This window comes from Eretmochelys imbricata, chromosome 2 (genome assembly GCF_965152235.1).
Source record: "Eretmochelys imbricata isolate rEreImb1 chromosome 2, rEreImb1.hap1, whole genome shotgun sequence".
NCBI lineage: Eukaryota > Metazoa > Chordata > Testudines > Cheloniidae > Eretmochelys > Eretmochelys imbricata.
In genome coordinates, this window is record NC_135573.1 from 119,467,746 (window position 1) to 119,486,397 (window position 18,652).

Consider the following 18,652-nt stretch of genomic DNA (forward strand, 5'->3'; position numbering starts at 1 on the left):
AAAAATACAGAATGTAGAAGGTTAGAAGGAAACTTCCCTTATATTCAGGTTATTTCATTTGAGGAGCTTTTTGTTTGTTTAGTTTTTAGGGAGGGAGGTTAACCTTCCTTTGAAGCATCTGATACTGGCCACTGTTAAATATAGTATACAGTATTGTCCTAGAAAGACCACAGACCTGATATTACAATTCCCACATTCGTATGAAAAATCGTGAACACTGACTATCTTTCATTTTGGTTTAATCTATTAAGAGGTAAATCCTGGACTCTATGTCCACCCAAGTAAAGGAGATTGGTGCAGGGTGATGGAATACTCTCTGTAGGCAGCCAATTAAGCAGTAGCAAAATGGCTCCACAACAGCGTTAGTGCTACAGTAGCCAAGTAACTATTGCAACTCATCTCTTTCCCCCTGCTCAGTGCATATTTAGATCATTTATTCTAAAATCAAATAACTTTAAAATCAAACCCATTTTTCTCCCATTCATAAACATGTTCACAATTTGTCAAAAATTCCCAAATCAAAAAAATCACCTGAGACACTCATCACTCCCAGTTCTCTACTCACAGCTGCAGCCAATCATCAGAAAATAATTCAAAACTCTGCCAAAAAAATTTAAAAACTCTTGTCCAAAAATGAAGTAATAAATGCAGACACAGACTTGAAATAAAATCTTCTCTGAAGCATATGAACTAGACAAACTGCTGTTAATCCGTGCAACACACAGTACAAATAAAAAGCACACTTGCAGGACCTTGCACTTAAAATTAAACTGGCAAGATCAAAAGGAAAATGAAGAAGACACTGAATATACAGCAGGCTGTTGGAGAGGATATTAAATATGTATCAACAGCCATTTCACTGGAAATAAACATTACAATGAGAAAGATATTTTAAAAACAAACTATTGGTAAGCATATTTCAAAGAGGCAAGAGGACTACAAAACGTGCTTCCAGGATGAACTGTTCTAACACATTTATTTTAAAAGTATGCTGAAAAGCAAAATACAGATTATAATGAACTAGTGAATCCAAGATAGGTATTTTAAAAAAAGTTGAGAATTGCAAAGAAACGTTATCTTTGTTCCACCATACCTTACATCCTGAAGATTATTAGCACCAGGAGTTGCAAGGGACACCATCCTTTGGCACACATTTTTTTACTCTACTGAATTAACACAACTAGGATTGTCTAAATTATTCATTATTATTTAAGTGATGGGGTGTGGGAGAGAGAGAACATGAGAAGTGGAAAGAAGGGGGGGAAGTGCGAGAAGTAGAGATTGCATACAACATGGTCCAAATTAGTTTTCTCTACCTTTGGTGAAAGAATTATGTGGAATACAAAAATCCGTATGTGCATGCAGTGAGACGCATTACAGTACTGATATGATTATGGATTTTGTGGATGCTAACTGTACTGCCTGGGAAATGCTGATGTTCAGGTGTACTTGACAGTAGCCCAGTGTTATATGTCTTCAAACAGGAAGGACACTTTAGGATAAGAATTTTTACAGTGGGATGATCACTGAGTGCCTCTTAACCAACAAAATGTATAGGATCACTATAATACAATATAGTGCTCACAAAATACCTAAACGTACAATCTCAGCCCTTGTGGTCAAACAATAAACAATCTAGCTAAAGATTCATCTTTCAATGGCCAAGAAAAAGAGTCAAACTAGACATTCAAGTACTGTATCATCTCTTAATGCATACATTTAACAGCACACAGGGAAAACAGGATTTATTCATGCGCATCAAAGTAGGATATACCTTCTGAGAGTGTATCGGAGACAGACATCTGACTAAAAATGAACCAAAAAACACCTTTCAGAGACAATACTTATTACTGCAAAATATTACTGACATCTCCCTTTATATCATACACAAAACCAAACAAACATAAATACTGCTAATATAACCCTTAGCCTTTATTTCAAAGTACTGTACTCCCTCCAGTTAGTCTGTTCAGGCTTAAAAAAAAAAAAAAACAAGTCCCGCAAATTGGTTTGTACACTCAATAGACAAAGAGCCTGAAAAAACTCTAAAAGTTAGTTGTCTTTTAGTTTATTTTAGTGTGACATTCGGCCACATTGAAAAATTCTAGAAGATTTTTTGTTTGAAATGTTTATTTACTTATTTTGGATTATAAATTAGATACATACAAAGACAACACCACACAAATATGGATAAAACATAGACACTACATATAATAGAACCACAGAAATTAATGGGAGATGCATAGTAGATTAACAAATTTTGCAATTTATAGAGTAAGTTTATATATACTATTAAAATAAGAATACATCATGGAGTACTTTGTCCACTAATATTATGAAGCAGAGTTTAATACATCGTAGTAGCATGTTTTACAAAATATTTTATATCTTTGTAATGAGCAGAGTGCCATAGTAAAGTCTAACAAAACTTTTTTGGGGAAATGGAGTAATATCACTGGCTGTTTTTGTAAGAACTACCAAGTTTGTAGATTAGTGAAGAAGTGAGAATTAGTAACATTCCCGTCTTCATGACATGCTATGATAGAAAAACTGACAATCCAAATAGAACTCAGGAGAATCAAAGAGCAAGGTCTGGGTAGAAGTATCCAAAGAAACTGTCTCTGCACACATATCGTGTATGTTTTCATTCCATTCCATTGACAAACTGGTTTTTAAGGACTTGCTTACTACCTCAAAACACCCTGGCCAGGCAACAAGAGCTACCTCTACTGGGAATGGGATATTTTTTTCTTTCTTAAGTGAGGAAAGTAGCGGTGATGACAGCAGCACATTGTGTGGGGCACATCACAAAGGAACATAAAGTGAGATCATGTTGGGACCATATCAAGGTGTCAAACACCGTTATGCATCTAATTTACCATTAAATCTAAATAGAGAGAGAGTGTGAGAAATAACTTTAAATGCTTTGGTCATTGGGCAGCTGTAATGACGTAATTAACATCCACACACCATTGTAGAGGAGATCACTAGGATTGGGCCTGTTGGACTTTGTCATAATAGAAAAAGAGGGGAGGCGGGTCAATCTTCTTTGATGACCCGCAACTTTTGGATTTTCTCCCCCTTGATTGATATCAAAGTCCTTCAATGAAGGTAAAGATTTTGCTATCAAGGCTCTTTACTCCTACTTAAACACCTAATTTGGTATTACAGCCTTGTTACCTTTTGAAAATAGTCTTTTTTACTGCAGTGCTTGGACTGCTTGGGTTGAAGGGTTTTAAAAATAAAACCATTACAACTTTATACAGTTTATATTTATATCTTAACTAAAACAAAAGTTAGACTGAGATTTGAGTCATCATCTAGACCCCACTTCCCTCAAGTGTGCTGAAAGCATGCTCCTAACTTCTCATAGTGCAGTACAGGTCCTTGCTCCCTGTTAAAATGTACATTCATGCATTCAAAATTGAAAATATGTCTAATACAGTTAACATCATTTATGCCACATCTGCCAAGTAATCCCAATGTTACTGCATACTGCGAGAACAATAAAAAGGAGTTCTTGTGGCACCTTAGAGACTAACCACAAGTACTCCTTTTCTTTTTGCAAATACAGACTAACACGGCTGTTACTCTGAAACCTGCAAGAACAATGTCCACCTAATTTTATTCTAATTTCATGTACCTAGGCACATACAAACTCTTCTCGCAAATTCTGTTACCAAGTTTGTGCATGCACAGACACACAGACTATTATTATTTATAATAACCACAGAGGTCAATCAAGATCAGACTAGGCTCTCTGTAAATATAACAAGTAACAGGCACTGCCTCCAAGAGATTACATTCTAACTTAAACAAAGACACAACAAGTAAGTAGAACAATAGGTGGCAATGCGTACTAATGAACATAGCTAGTCTATTTGCACAACTTAATGCTTCTCTCTCATATTTAGGGGGTTTATTTTAAAGATATTTTTTACAAAGTATTAGCTATCCAGTCGTAGATTTTTCAGCGTACGTAACAATATAAACCCATTTAGAGACTAAAATCAGGCCCAAAATCTGGATACAGTCACTAAAAGGTAACTTGAACTAGATTCCAGAGGACTTCATAGGTCAAGAGGAGCAACTTAAAATAAACACAGATTCTGAATGTCAACCAGCATAAACAAGCCAAAACTAGAGTTACTGTATGAACTTGCTCTGTCTGGTATCAGTCAGACTCCTAGAAGCAGGATTTTGTACCAGCTGTACTCTGTTAATCGTGCATGCAGAGAGACCAGCAAAAAGGACACTGGAGTAGACTAAACAGGACAAATCCAAAGTGTTAACAAGGACCTCTGCAATAGCAGGGGAGAGGCCATGACTCACTCTGGCAAAATGTGACACAGGGCTGGTCACAGCACAGACAAGATATTGAAATGTCAGAACAGCTTCTAATCATAGGAGAATGCTGTAAGAGAGACTCAGTGAAAGACTGTAAGAAAAGTAAGTTGCTAAAACTGATGGCTCAATATCATAAGCTGTAACTAATATGTTACAATATTTGTACAGCATAATAATACATGGCCACTTATATAGCGCTTTTCATCTGCAGATCTCATAATCTGTATAACTGAATGCGGCAGCTTGCAAAAGGGACAGCAGAAAAATTTAAACTTCCATTGCATATCTGCTGCTGTAAATTTCAATTAGTCGTGTTCAAGGATGAATTTATCCACTGAAACAGTCTTCTCTCATATCACAATAGAAAACTGACATATTCCATTAGGTGGCAGTGTAAGATCAGTATGTTACATCTTCCCGTCTGAAATGTTTCAGAAGCTGGCCGTGGGAAGATGCAAGCATCTGTACTGAGTGGGTGGATACAGAGCTAATGTGGAATGTACTTAGCATGTCAACATTTGCTTTCATGTACGAGACTGATCCACAGTGACGACCCATGCAGCATGCAAAACAACAAACATTATTCCAAGAGAATTTCTAACCATACTAGATACAGTTAGGTATGATTGCAGTTGTTGCTTTGCAATTGCATTCATTTTCATGGTCTGGCAAAGGTTACATAGAAAAAACTGTAGTACACACTACGTTGTTCAGCTGTTTGTACTAGGTATATCTATTGATAGAGCAAGTAATCATTCAAAACAAGTTGTCTGTAGGTCTGAATTTCATTAACATTTCTCCCACTTATCATGAAATAGATATTGTAAATTCTTTTCTTTTTCTGTTTTAAAATTCTAGGCATTAAATCATTAACCCCAATCTGTTCTTGTAAAAATATTCTAAATGGTAAAAATCAAACATACTTCACCACCACCCCTTTTTATTAATATGTTACTTTTCCCTGTTTTCCAGCTCTAGGCCACTACTTGGTACTACTACTTCTGCTGGGTTTCTGGCTGCATTTCCATAATAGCATAGCCAGCAACACACCTTGGAAAAAAATCAGATCTACTTTGAATTTCAAGCCACCAAATAAAAGTAGAAGACACTTAACTCAATTTCTGTTGAATTCTTGCTTTACCTTTACAAGGTGCTGGCTACACTACAAAGCTAGAATTCAACAAGCAGACTCAATATTTTCAACAAACAACAAAGCCTGGTGAAGAAAACACACTAGCATGCACTTGAGTTCCAAAGCTGGGTAACAAAGCCTCTTCTAGTTTGAACCTGCTTTTATGTTTGAAGTTATAAAAAAAAAAAAAGACCTGACAACAGCAGAGAAGAAATCGTCTTAGGAATGTATATTTGTTTGTAAATATTGAATCAGCATAATAAAGTCATGACTGTAACTTTTTATCACCAAGTCCTGGTCTCCTTGCAAAATGAACTTAATTTTTTTTAGGCACTTAGTTGCATTTTTATGACTACTAAGGGACCATGTGTACAAAAACAGCAGTTACGACTTTAAAAATATGAAGGACTTAACAGTCAAAGACTGCCAATAAATACCAATTATTAAACTTGCGGGTTGAAAGATGACAGCTTGCATGCTGGGTACACCCATAAAATATTTATTAAATCCTGACTCAAGCAAAAGCAGCAACAACTCTCACTTTCTTTTTCACATTCAGACAGACTGGTCATGAAGACAACATGAAACTCCTACTTATATGTACATTTCTTGTATGTACACTACTGCTGTAAAAAAAAAAAGTGACTTATTGAAATCACTGACAGCAGACTCATCTGGCTTCAGAAGGCATTCCCACCACTATTATCAAGTAATTCATTATTCAAAGGCCCTTTTCACATAAATAGAAATAATTTGGGAATTCTTATGGGTTATTAAATTCCACTTTTTCTTATCTGCTGATTATATACACAAAATCAAATACGTTTTCCCCATTCGTACAGATGGTTAAACATTGGTTTTTTTTAAAGCTAAAAAGCCATTCCTAGGGCTTGAGATGTTTTATCATTAAAACCTGAGTAACATATTTGGAGCCATCTTGAAAATACCAATCTGTATGATTCACAAAGCATGATTCATTTCAAAATGCATTTGCATTGGACAGGGTCCCACAAATAATATTTAGAAAACCACATAAGGCAACTTTTTGTTTAAGAAGAAGAAAGCATAATGCCTGTTTTTTTAAATAACACACAGGGCAGGTGATTTAGTCATTTCACATCATTGAACCAGCTTTTCTGTCTCACATGCTATTCTGGCCTGATCCTTTTTTCCCCTGTGTCTTCACTCTAGTCCTCATGCTTTCTGGTCCCTCTTCATCTCCTGTTACCCGGCCACCTCCCATTTTCTCTTTCTTTTTCACCCCTTTTCCTCCACAGCTAGTCCTCTTTAAATGCTTCTATTGTCTACCATTATTAGCCAGGCTAGTATGCTGACATTTCCCGCCACCTCTATCAGGCAGCAAGCCAAGCTGCCCACAGAGCATGTAAATTCCACAAAGTCAGACCAGTGCTGCACACCCATGGTACATTCCTAAAGCTTGAAATTAAATCTGAGAAATGCATCCTAACTTGTGTGGGTGTTTAAATAATTTAAGTGAGTCAAAGATGTTGTGTCACCTAGTTCATCTTTCTGTTAATGCAGGATTGTTCTTTATTGTACTAGGCTTACCCCTAGTCCAGTTTTAAATATTCCAAGCAATGGGGCAGCTCACACCACTTTCACTAAGATTCCAAAGCCTAGTAAAGTTTATCATTAGAAAGTTTTATGCTTATAGCTAGTTGGTCTAAGATTTCCCTTTCTTAATTTCATTGCATTAATCCTAATTGTGCCACCTCTCCTCCCTCGATGGTTATGCACTTCCCGTATTTGCAGACTTGTGTCCCCACTTAATCAATGGTTAGCTAAGCTATAACTATATAGCTTTTAAAATATCCTTACAAACCAATCTTTTCAACCTCACAAACATTTCTGTTGTCCTTTGAATATCCTCCAGTTTGTACAAATAAATAAATAAATAAATAAAAACTTTCTAGTAAGAGGTGCTCAATATTAACCACAGAATATTCCAGTTACTGTCATGGTTATTACCTCACTGCTGTGTCATGGAATATCTCAACACTTGCAGCCCAAAACTATATTGGTCCTTTTTGCTCAGATGTCTCACTACAAATTTGTTTTGAATTCTGTCACACCTAAAGATAAGTCTTTACCAGCATTATTACTTCCCAGATTCCTCCTCCCCATTACATATCTGTTTTTGGGATTATAATTTCCCAGACGTACCTTGTATTTTTCTAAAAGAATTCACCTCGTTATTTTCTGCCCAGATCTTTTAGATCCTATTATTTTTGTACGACTCCCTGCACACTAGTAACTGTACATTTTATAACATGCTACCTACTACTACTACACAATTAAAGAAGATATTAAGTAAGACTGGATCCAATACTAAACTCATCTGTACCCTTCTAGACTCCTCTTTCAATTTAACATTTGTTAAATTACATCCTTTGTTTACACTCCCTTCAGGCAGTTGTCAATCCGTGTGACAGTAATCGTAGCCAAGCTGATCTGAATTCATTTTGACAGTAAGGTTCTAAGACTGTATCCGAGGGTTTATCAAAATAAAGCCAATCTTAAAAATAACCAAGTCATGAGCAATAAGCAGCACTGGTTTATGAAGACTAGATCTTGCCAGACAAACGTTTGTTTGGATACAGTTACAAAACTGACAGATGAATGGAAAGCAGACAATGTAATAGATTTGGATTTTCTAGACATGTCATGATTACTCTCTCAATATTTTACTAGGAACAGGATTCAGACTCTGAGAGAACCGTAATTGCCAGGATTTAGGGTAGTAAGAATTCAAGTATTTTACAGAAATAATTGTGGAAATGAAGATATTCAAACTTGAATGACGATAATTATTTAACAGAAGATTTTATCCATCGTGGCAAGAATAAAGGGACAATATCCTAATTAAATCCCAAATGCATACATAGTCATGATAACCATTTAAAAAGATACACTGTCAAATCTGAGAGACGTCAAAAATTAGAACTTTCAGCTTTCTTGATTCACAAGTGTGCATCATGCTGCCCCATTCTTGTGCGAAGGAGAAGATACTGAAATAGTTCATCTCCTTTGCTACTCTGAAGAACTGGACAGAGATAACAAACAAATCATGCACTCCAGACAGAATGGATCCCATAGTAAAATAGTCTAATTTTAAACAGCCTTTGTTTTTGAAGGGGCTGATATCTTACTTCCGAGGAACTTTATTTCTAAATGCTATTTTAGGTTTGTTTATGTTTTGGGCACTGGTAGTGTCCCTTCAAAGTCCTATGATAGATTTATAATAAGGGAGTAAGTTTATTACAGAGCAATTTTATAAAGTCTACAGTATTTGTGAACAAAAGCCAAGGGGTTTGTGGTTAGAAACCAATATTAATGTTTCAGTAAAAGTAAACTAGTTGATGGATACATAAAACATATTTCACATTGCAATACAAGCAAGAGATATCTATCTAAACGTGCTTAAAAGCCCCACAGAACTCAAGCACAACACAGAGTTCTATAACTGCAATGTATAAACCCTCAGACCCTAAATTATTTGCCAATCCCAAAACCGTAAACATTACAAGGTTCAATGAACTAGGCCCTCAGATTATCTGACGTTCTTATCAATCACCCAGTAATATAGACAAAAATTAGGATTACCAAACACCACTGAATACTAGGTATTGTGCCATCAGCTAATTGAATTTTCTTGTCTTTCCCCACCCTCTAAGCTGTTAAACTTTTCTGGAATTCATATAATGATGTATAGAAAAAACCACTAAGAAAGTGGATTAAAGGCATTTGGTACTCACTTGTCTATCTCAATACCAAGCGGATTAGCTGGACGTAGAGACAAGGGGGGAATCCCTTTGTTCCTGTCAGTGCGCGTGTCATAATAGTTCATTTCATCAACCCAGACAGCAGACTGATCCAAGATACCTAGAGAAAACAAAGCACATATCCTTAAAACAACAAAGGCTGTCCAGCACCATCAACTTCGGCCATACTGAATTAATTTGAAAAAGCCTGAAAAATATAAAATGCGTGCCTATGCAATATTTTGGAAGATACAGAGCAAAACAACCTGGATACAATTATGCTAAACTATTTGCTTAGAGTAGCTGGAAAGGTATCAATGGCAGGGCATCACATCTTACATCTCACAGACTGCACTGTTCTGTTTAAGATACAAAGTACCAACGCAGACAAGTTAACAGGCAATAATAAAATAGCACTTTTCAAAGTCTTTTACTCATCACCTCCAACCCTGTCACCCGCCAGAGATACCAGCAGTTAATGTGGCAGTCTCTCTTTTCATAGATTTTGGGGAAGATTCCTCCTTTTTCACCACTCAGCCAGAACAAAAGTCAACTCTGGCCACAAGTCCCTTAGCTAGCAAGTTCCCCAGTATGTGGCAGTCCTCAATGAGCGTAGAGCAGAGAGAACTGGCTTCCTCCCAATAGCTCAAGCACAGGGAGCATGTCAAGGTCATGGTTCAGGGAAAGGAAGGCAAGGCAGGGCTGCTCCAACCTGCACTCGGCAGAGAATCAGCTCCCTTCTCTGATGCACCCAGCTGAAGCTGGACGCAGAAGAGAATCTGGCCCTCAGTCTTTTGCTCTTTGGCAAACCACAGATTTCTTCCTCCCCCAAGACTTCCCCTTCCCACGAGTTTCTAATAAAGTTTGATATATTAACATTTAGATTGTAAAACATTAGAACAGCTCTGGGGAAAGTATGTGTTATTTAACTGCCATCGGAACCATAGAAAACAAGAACCTAAACTGTTGCTTTTGTGTAGACTCTTATATAAACAGTGCCTGTCCTAATTTCAAAATGAGCCAGATTGAATAAAAAAAATCTAGAATCCAAAGGACATTTTTGACAGGATTGTAGATGAAATTTGGGGTTAGACTACTTGACAACTTTCTTAATTATTAAACAACACACTAGAAATATCCCCAGAAAGGTCTTTTTTGTGTGTCTTACTGAGTATTAGTTGCTAATGTTGCTTAATTATAACAGCGTCCAACATTCAACTCCTTTTTTAAAAGGATTAACAGTCAGAAGGAGCTATAGGTGTACTGTCCACACGTTCCTTTTGTGTCTTTTACTGATTCATTAGGCTTAACAGCCCATTAAAGAACTTGAAGAACTGGGACTATCTTTTTTGCAAGCATTAATATCAATTGTAAAGGGTAGGAGTGTGTGAAGGAAATCAAAGAGTTTTCACTTTCAGAAAAACAGGTGCTTTCAATGACCAATGTATAAGTATACCTAAAAGTCAGATTTCAACCCAAAATGTGTATTGTTAGTATATATTTTGCAAGTACTAAACAAGTAAAGAGTGACTAAGGAACAACTACCAGTGGGTTAAATTTTACAAATAAATGTTATTTACAAAACCCAAAACATCTAGTCAATTTTTTATTATTTAGCAAAAATAATTGTAAGTTTGAATGAGGCAAAATACCTATTTTCTCGGGTTTCAGGAGTTTGAAGGAAACAGTTGAAGTTCCTCTGCCACCGGATTTTGTAGTGACAATAATGTCCCCCTTATCATTTTTAGCTTGTCCCACTCGACACACTATTTTACTGGCAGACATCCATTCAGCAGTCAGGAGACAGTTGTGTCCGCAGATTGTTAAACCTGGAAATCAAAGACTTACTGTGAATAAAACTGAAGAAAATATAGTCTGTCTTATAATAGTTAGTTTTCTGTTTATCTAGACATGTTATAAACAAATAAATGAATTCTGCCAACCCTGTCTTTTATAATTTAGATGGATAATACTGATGTTTATTTTTAAGCATTTTTTCTTATTTTTATGCATTAAACTTTCACAGTTGTGGAAACTTATGGGTGGTGGCAGTCAGACAGTTATTTAATGGCAAATAGATTCAAACTATTAAGTGTTATAAACTGTTAAAACACAAATGGTCAACATCACATGTCAAAATATACAAAGTAAATATCCTTAAATCAACAAATCAGACCCATTATTACTATTCATTCCCTAATCCATTTGTAACAAGTCTAATTCAAAAATCTAAACAATTGGATTTTGGCTCTAATAAGTTCTCAAGCAACATTTTTCATACTTTGCCTATCTTTACATTTTGATTACCATCAATGTAAATATTTGTTGTGGGTTTGTGTATGTACAGTGAAATCAATGTTTACTGACATTTACTGATAAAAATCTAATCCTTCCAAGTCTAGTTATAGATAACTAAAATATAAAATACATCTACGAATATGTAACTCTTCTATAGTACTTTGTAGACCCAATAAAGTAAGGAAATCATGAGTATATTTTTCAAAAGCACATAGGTCACTTAAGAACCTAAGTCCTACTGATTTTCAGTGGGAGGTAAGAACTTTTGAAAATAGAACTTAAGCTCCTAATCATTTAGGTGTTTTTGAAACTATTTCTCCCTACGTACTAAGTGCATTGCTGATCGGCCTCTATAGCCTCACAACACCGCACAAATATTAAATTATTCAGTATTCAGGTATAGGTGTCTAGATTAGCTCCTGCCCCAGTACAGATGGTACATCACTGTAATCAGACAATGCCAGGGTTTTTTTATTAAATTGGGTTGGTTTGTATTTTCCATTTCTAGAAACTCTTACCAATTTAACAGATACTTAAATGAAAAAGGTCAGCATGTGACGCACAGCCCCAAACATTTCACATTTTCTTTTCTCATAATTTAATTCTCTGACCGTACACAGTGGACAAATTTGGCAGGTTTGAGGTTTTTATCAGATAGCACAACATCTCTACCTGGGCAAATTCATTTTTTTTAAGGGGACAAACTCTTGTTACCACAGAGTGGAATATTCAGAAAGAATTATTTTTAAAATGTACAGGGATGGTAGATAAATGACATATTTTTTAAAGGTGACCCTCCACTGCCTTCTTCATGCTATTCAGCAGAATGGTAGCCAATACTGATTGCAGTACCTCTCCAGTTCATGCACTGAATGAGAACACCCTTTTTTGACAATGATGCCATTTGTGGAATACTACTAGAAGCTATGGGATACTAAGCTGATCAACATAATAAGGGAGTTCGTATGATGGAAGCAGATGTGCAGTGAGGTCGCATATAGACCTGGGTGACTATTGTGATATTGTGACTGGAATTGGACAAGGATCTGTGTTATTTAACAATCCTCTTTGAATTAGCACCTGACTGGGTGACGAAGAGGACAACAAAAGGCACTATGGATGGTGTAAAATAGGTTAGCGGAGATAAATTACATGACTTTGACTCTGCTGATGACATTGTTTTACTAGTATGATGTGGAACTGAATGATCCCCCTTACATCAGATGTACAACTGGAAGCAGCAAAAATTGGATTGAAAGTAAAAAGTTATAAAGGCCAGAAACTGGACAACAGATGCAAAGATGTATGTGGATGGAAAAGAAATCACACAGGTAGAAGAGTTCAGCTACCTGGGGAGTATGATGACATTTGAAGGGGACTGTGAAAGATATTCATACAAGATTAGGAAAAGCAAGCAAAAGAGGTCTTTTACATCAAACTAAACTATGTGACTGTACTGAGCTCACTATTATACAGAGCAGAGACAACGGCTAACACAAACAGATTGATTGGTAATCTCCACAGATGGCTGAAGAAGATATTACACATTTTATGGAAAGACAAAACAACAAATGCAAGAGTAAGGAAGCTTAGAGCAGGACATGTTAGAAAATATCAACAAAACAGAATTCAGAGCCGTGTGATATATGCCATCATGTGCCAGCAATGCCCCTCTGCCATGTACATTGGTCAAACTGGACAGTCTCTACGTAAAAGAATAAATGGACACAAATCAGATGTCAAGAACTATAACATTCATAAACCAGTCGGAGAACACTTCAATCTCTCTGGTCAACCGATTACAGACATGAAAGTTGCGATATTACAACAAGAAAACTTCAAAACCAGACTCCAGCGAGAGACTGTTGAATTGGAATTCATTTGCAAATTGGATACAATTAATTTAGGCTTGGATAGAGACTGGGAGTGGCTAAGTCATTATGCAAGGTAACCTATTTGCCCTTGTTTTTTCCTACCACCTCCCCCCCCGCGACGTTCTTGTTAAACCCTGGATTTGTGCTGGAAATGGCCCAACTTGATCATCATACACATTGTAAGGAGAGTGATCACTTTAGATAAGCTATTACCAGCAGGAGAGTGGGGTGAGGGGGGAAAGAAAACCTTTTTAGTGGTAAACACCCATTTTTTCATGGTTTGTGTGTATAAAAACATCTTCTGTACTTTCCACAGTATGCATCCGATGAAGTGAGCTGTAGCTCACGAAAGCTTATGCTCAGATAAATTGGTTAGTCTCTAAGGTGCCACAAGTACTCCTTTTCTTTTAACAAAACAGAAGGCTCAGGTGGTTTAGACATGTACAACATATGGAAGATTGGAGCAAGTGTTAAGCAAGCATTGTACATGTGGGAGGAAGGAGAAAGTGAGGAAGACCAAGGAAGAACTGGCAGAAGACAGTGACCTAGTAAACTGAATGTGCTGGCATCACATGAACTACTACAAAACTAATGACTGACCGTAATCAATGGAGGAACTGGATTCCCAGATGTGTCAGTGGTACCAGAGGAACTAAGATCTAAAGTAAAGGTGACCAGCAGAGAAATAAACCTTGTCTCTGTGCAGTTGTATGTTATTGTTTGGGGGCACAGGGAGGTTGCTTTTTTGTGATAAATTAACAAGATCTGAATGAATAAATAAATAAATAAAAAAGAATGGTTTTATGTTTGTGTTTTACCTTCAGAATGTATGAAATATCAAATCTTGTCTTTTCTGGCTTTTGCCCATGGGTTTTTTTGAAGGACTAAAATAAGAGCCTGGAGTGAAATTTTCCTCAGCCCTGACTGAAAGGTGTGAGAGTTGAATCTTTAACAATGAACTTTTTCCCAAGTGTGTGATAGGAGTCTGAATTAAGTAGGTGCTAAAAATTAATAAAGAAATAAAGAAATCAGACTTTGAAACCTGGGAAATTGAGAGGGAAAGTGATTTTTAGTCACTGTTTAAAGACACTTGTTTTATGATACAATTGCCACTAGTTTGTCAAGTATACATAAAGTCTTCCCACAAAACCAGGGTAGACAACACCAGACTTTTCTAGTGTAAAGACTAACAAGGGAAAAAGCATTTTTTTTTAAATTATAACATTCAGAATGTCTTTATATATCAAAAGAAGCAAAAAAGAGCACCCTTTTTCCTCCTTTGTAGATCAGTTTTAAGATTCTCTCCATAACAGTCATTTAATTACTATTTAATTTAACTTGATGGAATAATTTAACTTTGGATTTTCAGTATAACATGCAGGAAATGTTTATAATTGTGCAAAATCGTTTGAAGAGTTCTACATTATTTAAGAATTTCTTTCCTGCCTTCAATTTTATTTCTTAAATAATTACTACTACCCAGGGAACATGAGACTTAAGAAGTCCACTAACTTAAAAATTAGCTATGATCCGCTTCACATCACAGAATAATAAATGACATAGCACTGTAACGTATGTACTCTTCACTAATGTTTTGCATACCACACTAAATATAGTAATGGCACAGGGCTAAAACTTTAAAGCTGACAAAGGATCTCCCTCGATACATATTTAAATCCAGGAACAAACTTTGTTCCCAAATGACAGAACCTCCTTATAAATGAAAAGTATTTTCTTAAATTTTCTGCAAGTGTTTTTAAAGGTTCATAAGTTTCAAAGTCACGAGTGACTTTCAACCTGGTTGTCTTTAACAGAATGACGTAAAAAGGCATATTCTCTTTCTTCATACATGTGGTACTCAGTTTATTCCCAAGCATACAATATTTTCTACTTTTTATTGAATTGTAACACTTTTTGGCAGAGGGTGGGAAGGAGAGTTTAACTGAGGTTTATAAAAATATTAGGCCTCAATCCAACAAAGACTTACAAGTGTGAGTACTTCCATCGTGTATAACTCTTTGCAAGACTGGGACCTTAGGACTGGAGCACATGACTTATGAAAAGAGACTGAGGGAACTGGGATTATTTAGTCTGAAGAGAAGAATGAGGGGGGATTTGATAGCTGCTTTCAACTACCTGAAAGCAGGTTCCAAAGAGGATGGATCTAGGCTGTTCTCAGTGGTAGCAGATGACAGAACAAGGAGTAGCGGTCTCAAGCTACAGTGGGGGAGGTTTAGGTTGGATATTAGAAAAAACTTTTTTATTAGGAGGGTGATGAAGCACTGGAATGGGTTACCTAGGGAGGTGGTAGAATCTCCTTCCTTAGAGGTTTTAAGGTCAGGCTTGACAAAGCCCTGGCTGGGATGATTTAGTTGGGGATTGGTCCTGCTTTGAGCAGGGAGTTGGACTAGATGACCTCCTGAGGTCCCTTCCAACCCTGATATTCTATGTCTATGATGCGATAAAAAACCCATGGCACTGAGTCTCAGAGCTCAGGTCAGCTGACATGGGATCACAAGACTCAGCTGTGGGGCTAAAAATAGCAGTATAGACGTTTAGGCTCAGGATGGAGCCCGCGCTTTGAGACCCTCCCCACGCATAGGGTCTCAGAGCCTAAGCTCGAGCGCAAGCCAGAACTTCTACACTGCAATTTTAGAACCCTACAGCTTGGGCCCCGCAAGCCCAACTCATCTGATCCGGGCCAGCCACAGACGTGTAGATGTACCGTTCAACACCCCCCAGAATAAGCTAAATGTGAAATAAGGTAAGATAAAATTTACTATGACTTTCAACTCTCCTACATCAACACAGAAGACGATTAGCAGCAAAAATTTGAAAGAAGACTTATTTACACTGTAAAGTAATGCACGATTGCCCAGGTGTATTATTGGACGGTGTGTGTTGCGGCATACCGTGACTTCAGGTGGCAACACAGAGTCCAGATGAATTAGCTGGAGTGCTAAAAAGTACAACAAAAGTTGTGTATATATAGTGCCTTTTACCTAGATATCTCAAAGGTTTTTTGTTTGGGTGTGTTTTTAAACAAATATTCACTAAGCTTCAACACCCTGGTCAGAGCAGGAAAACATTATTACACTCTTCTTTTTAGATGGCAAACTGAAACACAGTAAAGTTAAACAATTTGAACACAGCCACACAAGTCATTGACAGAGTAGGGAACAGAACTTGGAAGTTCTATTTTACAATCATAGGGTAAAATCCTGGTTTCACTGAAACCAAAGACAAAACTCTCATTGGCTTCACTATGGCCAGGATTTCACCCATGGACTCTAACTACAAGACAAACCACCTCTGGCATAAGTAATAAGGTACACATATATTTAAAATGTACATTACCAATTCAAAACCATCCTTCCAAACTCAGGGGGATAATTGTACATTACCATACTACCCATTGTGTATTTCCTCTGAATGTAAAGATATCAGAATCTGTCACCAACCAGCTTATTGAAGTCTAAAAAATGTGGAATGCATCAAACCATTTCTCTGAATTTACCTATGAGGTCTGTTGGCCCAGTTCCCAAGTTTTCTCCTCTAATTGTGACTTTTGTCCATGAGATGCCTTCATTGGGAGAGATCCCAGTTACAAGAGGGGGCTGGCGTGATCGAGACATGGTATTTTCCTCCTGTGTTTGGAAATCCAGTAATGCAGCAATCTGTTCAACAAGGAACAATAATTGAATAAATATAGTATGTAGGTTTTTTTTACAAAATAATTATACCAAAAGCTGAAAACATTAAAATTGTAAAACTAAACATCTTTTAAAAATGTTTTTATAAAACATAAACATATAGTTTTCACCACACATTACTAGATGTCCTTGCACTTACACGTATGTATATTCAATAACTCCAGTTCTGAATTATAAATAAGAAAAGAAAAACACACAAAAAAATACATTAGAAACAAATCCATTAACATTCATAATGGTAAGTCAGAGTACACACGTACAGGGTCATAGTAGTCAGAATTGGGAAGAATCTACTCAATCAAGTCCATCTTTGGCTTAGATCAGAGGTATGATACTATGTACGTTCACAACCGTAACATCTCCCTTCATGGGGAGGGAAAGGATTCCTCAGGAGTAGTTTAGATAAATGATGAGCATTTATCCAAAATGGAAACCATTCTTATGCTGAAAGCAAGAGACAGCTCCCGATACCGACATAAAGGAGAAATCAATATTATCAACATCATCATAAAAAAATCCTATCTGGCCAAGGACAATAGACGCTTTGAATATGTATTTAAACAGCACATGAAATTATTTGAGAATCATTTCCAGAATAGTGTCATTTTGCATTTCAAATCAGGAGCCTGCCTGAATCATTTCAGTTATCTCAGCAGTCATAAACACTAATAAAAGTCCTGTGTCATGCAATTCAGCCTTAATCCAGGATTAATTCTGATACTAAACGTCTTGTTGTTTATTAGTAACTTTCATTTGTGCTGCTTTGCAAGCCAAAAAGCAGATGCGCACGGCTTGAAGTAACATTAGCTCCCACTGGGTTCTTTCTGCAGCTGCTGCACAGGGATTCAGTCCAAAGAAGCAAATAGGTCCTGTAGTAACTTCAACAGTAGAGAAAGGGGCAAGCATACCTGGGTTCAGGGACAGTCATCCACATATGATAACTCCTGTCTCAAGAAGGATCACTTCATCTATTCTGTGACCCCCTTATCTTGCCAGGCAGGACAATTTTTTTTTTAAACTCTGAGGGGAAACCTCACAGGATTTAGTCCCCCTCTGCACTCCTTTCCCCAGTTGCTCTTGGGGAGAAGATGATCTGGCATCATGTATTTATAACAGGAACTTCTCTAGTCTAGGCAAGCCAATAACCAAATATGACACCTGAAAAAAGTGGAAGAAACCTTTCAGCAAAACTTAAATAGATGCTAGTGAGAATGTGACAGGATGTGATCCATGACAAATGACTTCTGAGTAGTCCAAAAATATATTAGTTCAAGATAATATATTATGAAAGCAACAAAAGCACAGGTACAATATAAAAGTCAGCCTGGTGGCTGTCCAAAATGGATTAAAGCTACCTGTGCAACCTTAATTCAGCCTCTTTGGGCATATGCATTATGACTAGGGCCCTACCAAATTCACAGTCCATTTTGGGCAATTTCATGGTCATAGGATTTTAAAAATAATAAATTTCATGATTTCAGCTATTTAAATCTGAAATTTCACAGG

At 36.8% G+C, this 18,652-nt stretch overlaps 1 protein-coding gene across 4 annotated transcripts in view; it reads right to left on the reverse strand.

Moving 5' to 3' along the window:
* The window catches only part of EXOC2 (exocyst complex component 2), a 188,655-nt gene that overhangs the window by 151,320 nt on the left and 18,683 nt on the right, over positions 1–18,652 (reverse strand). For all 4 annotated transcript variants that reach the window (XM_077810717.1, XM_077810716.1, XM_077810715.1 and 1 more), the window contains exons 2-4: positions 16,951–17,110; positions 10,914–11,090; positions 9,256–9,382 (exon numbers count right to left, since the gene is read on the reverse strand). In XM_077810717.1, coding sequence (XP_077666843.1) covers positions 9,256–9,382; positions 10,914–11,090; positions 16,951–17,068 — 422 coding nt within the window. In that variant the 5' untranslated portion in view covers positions 17,069–17,110. The remainder of the gene's footprint in view (positions 1–9,255; positions 9,383–10,913; positions 11,091–16,950; positions 17,111–18,652) is intronic.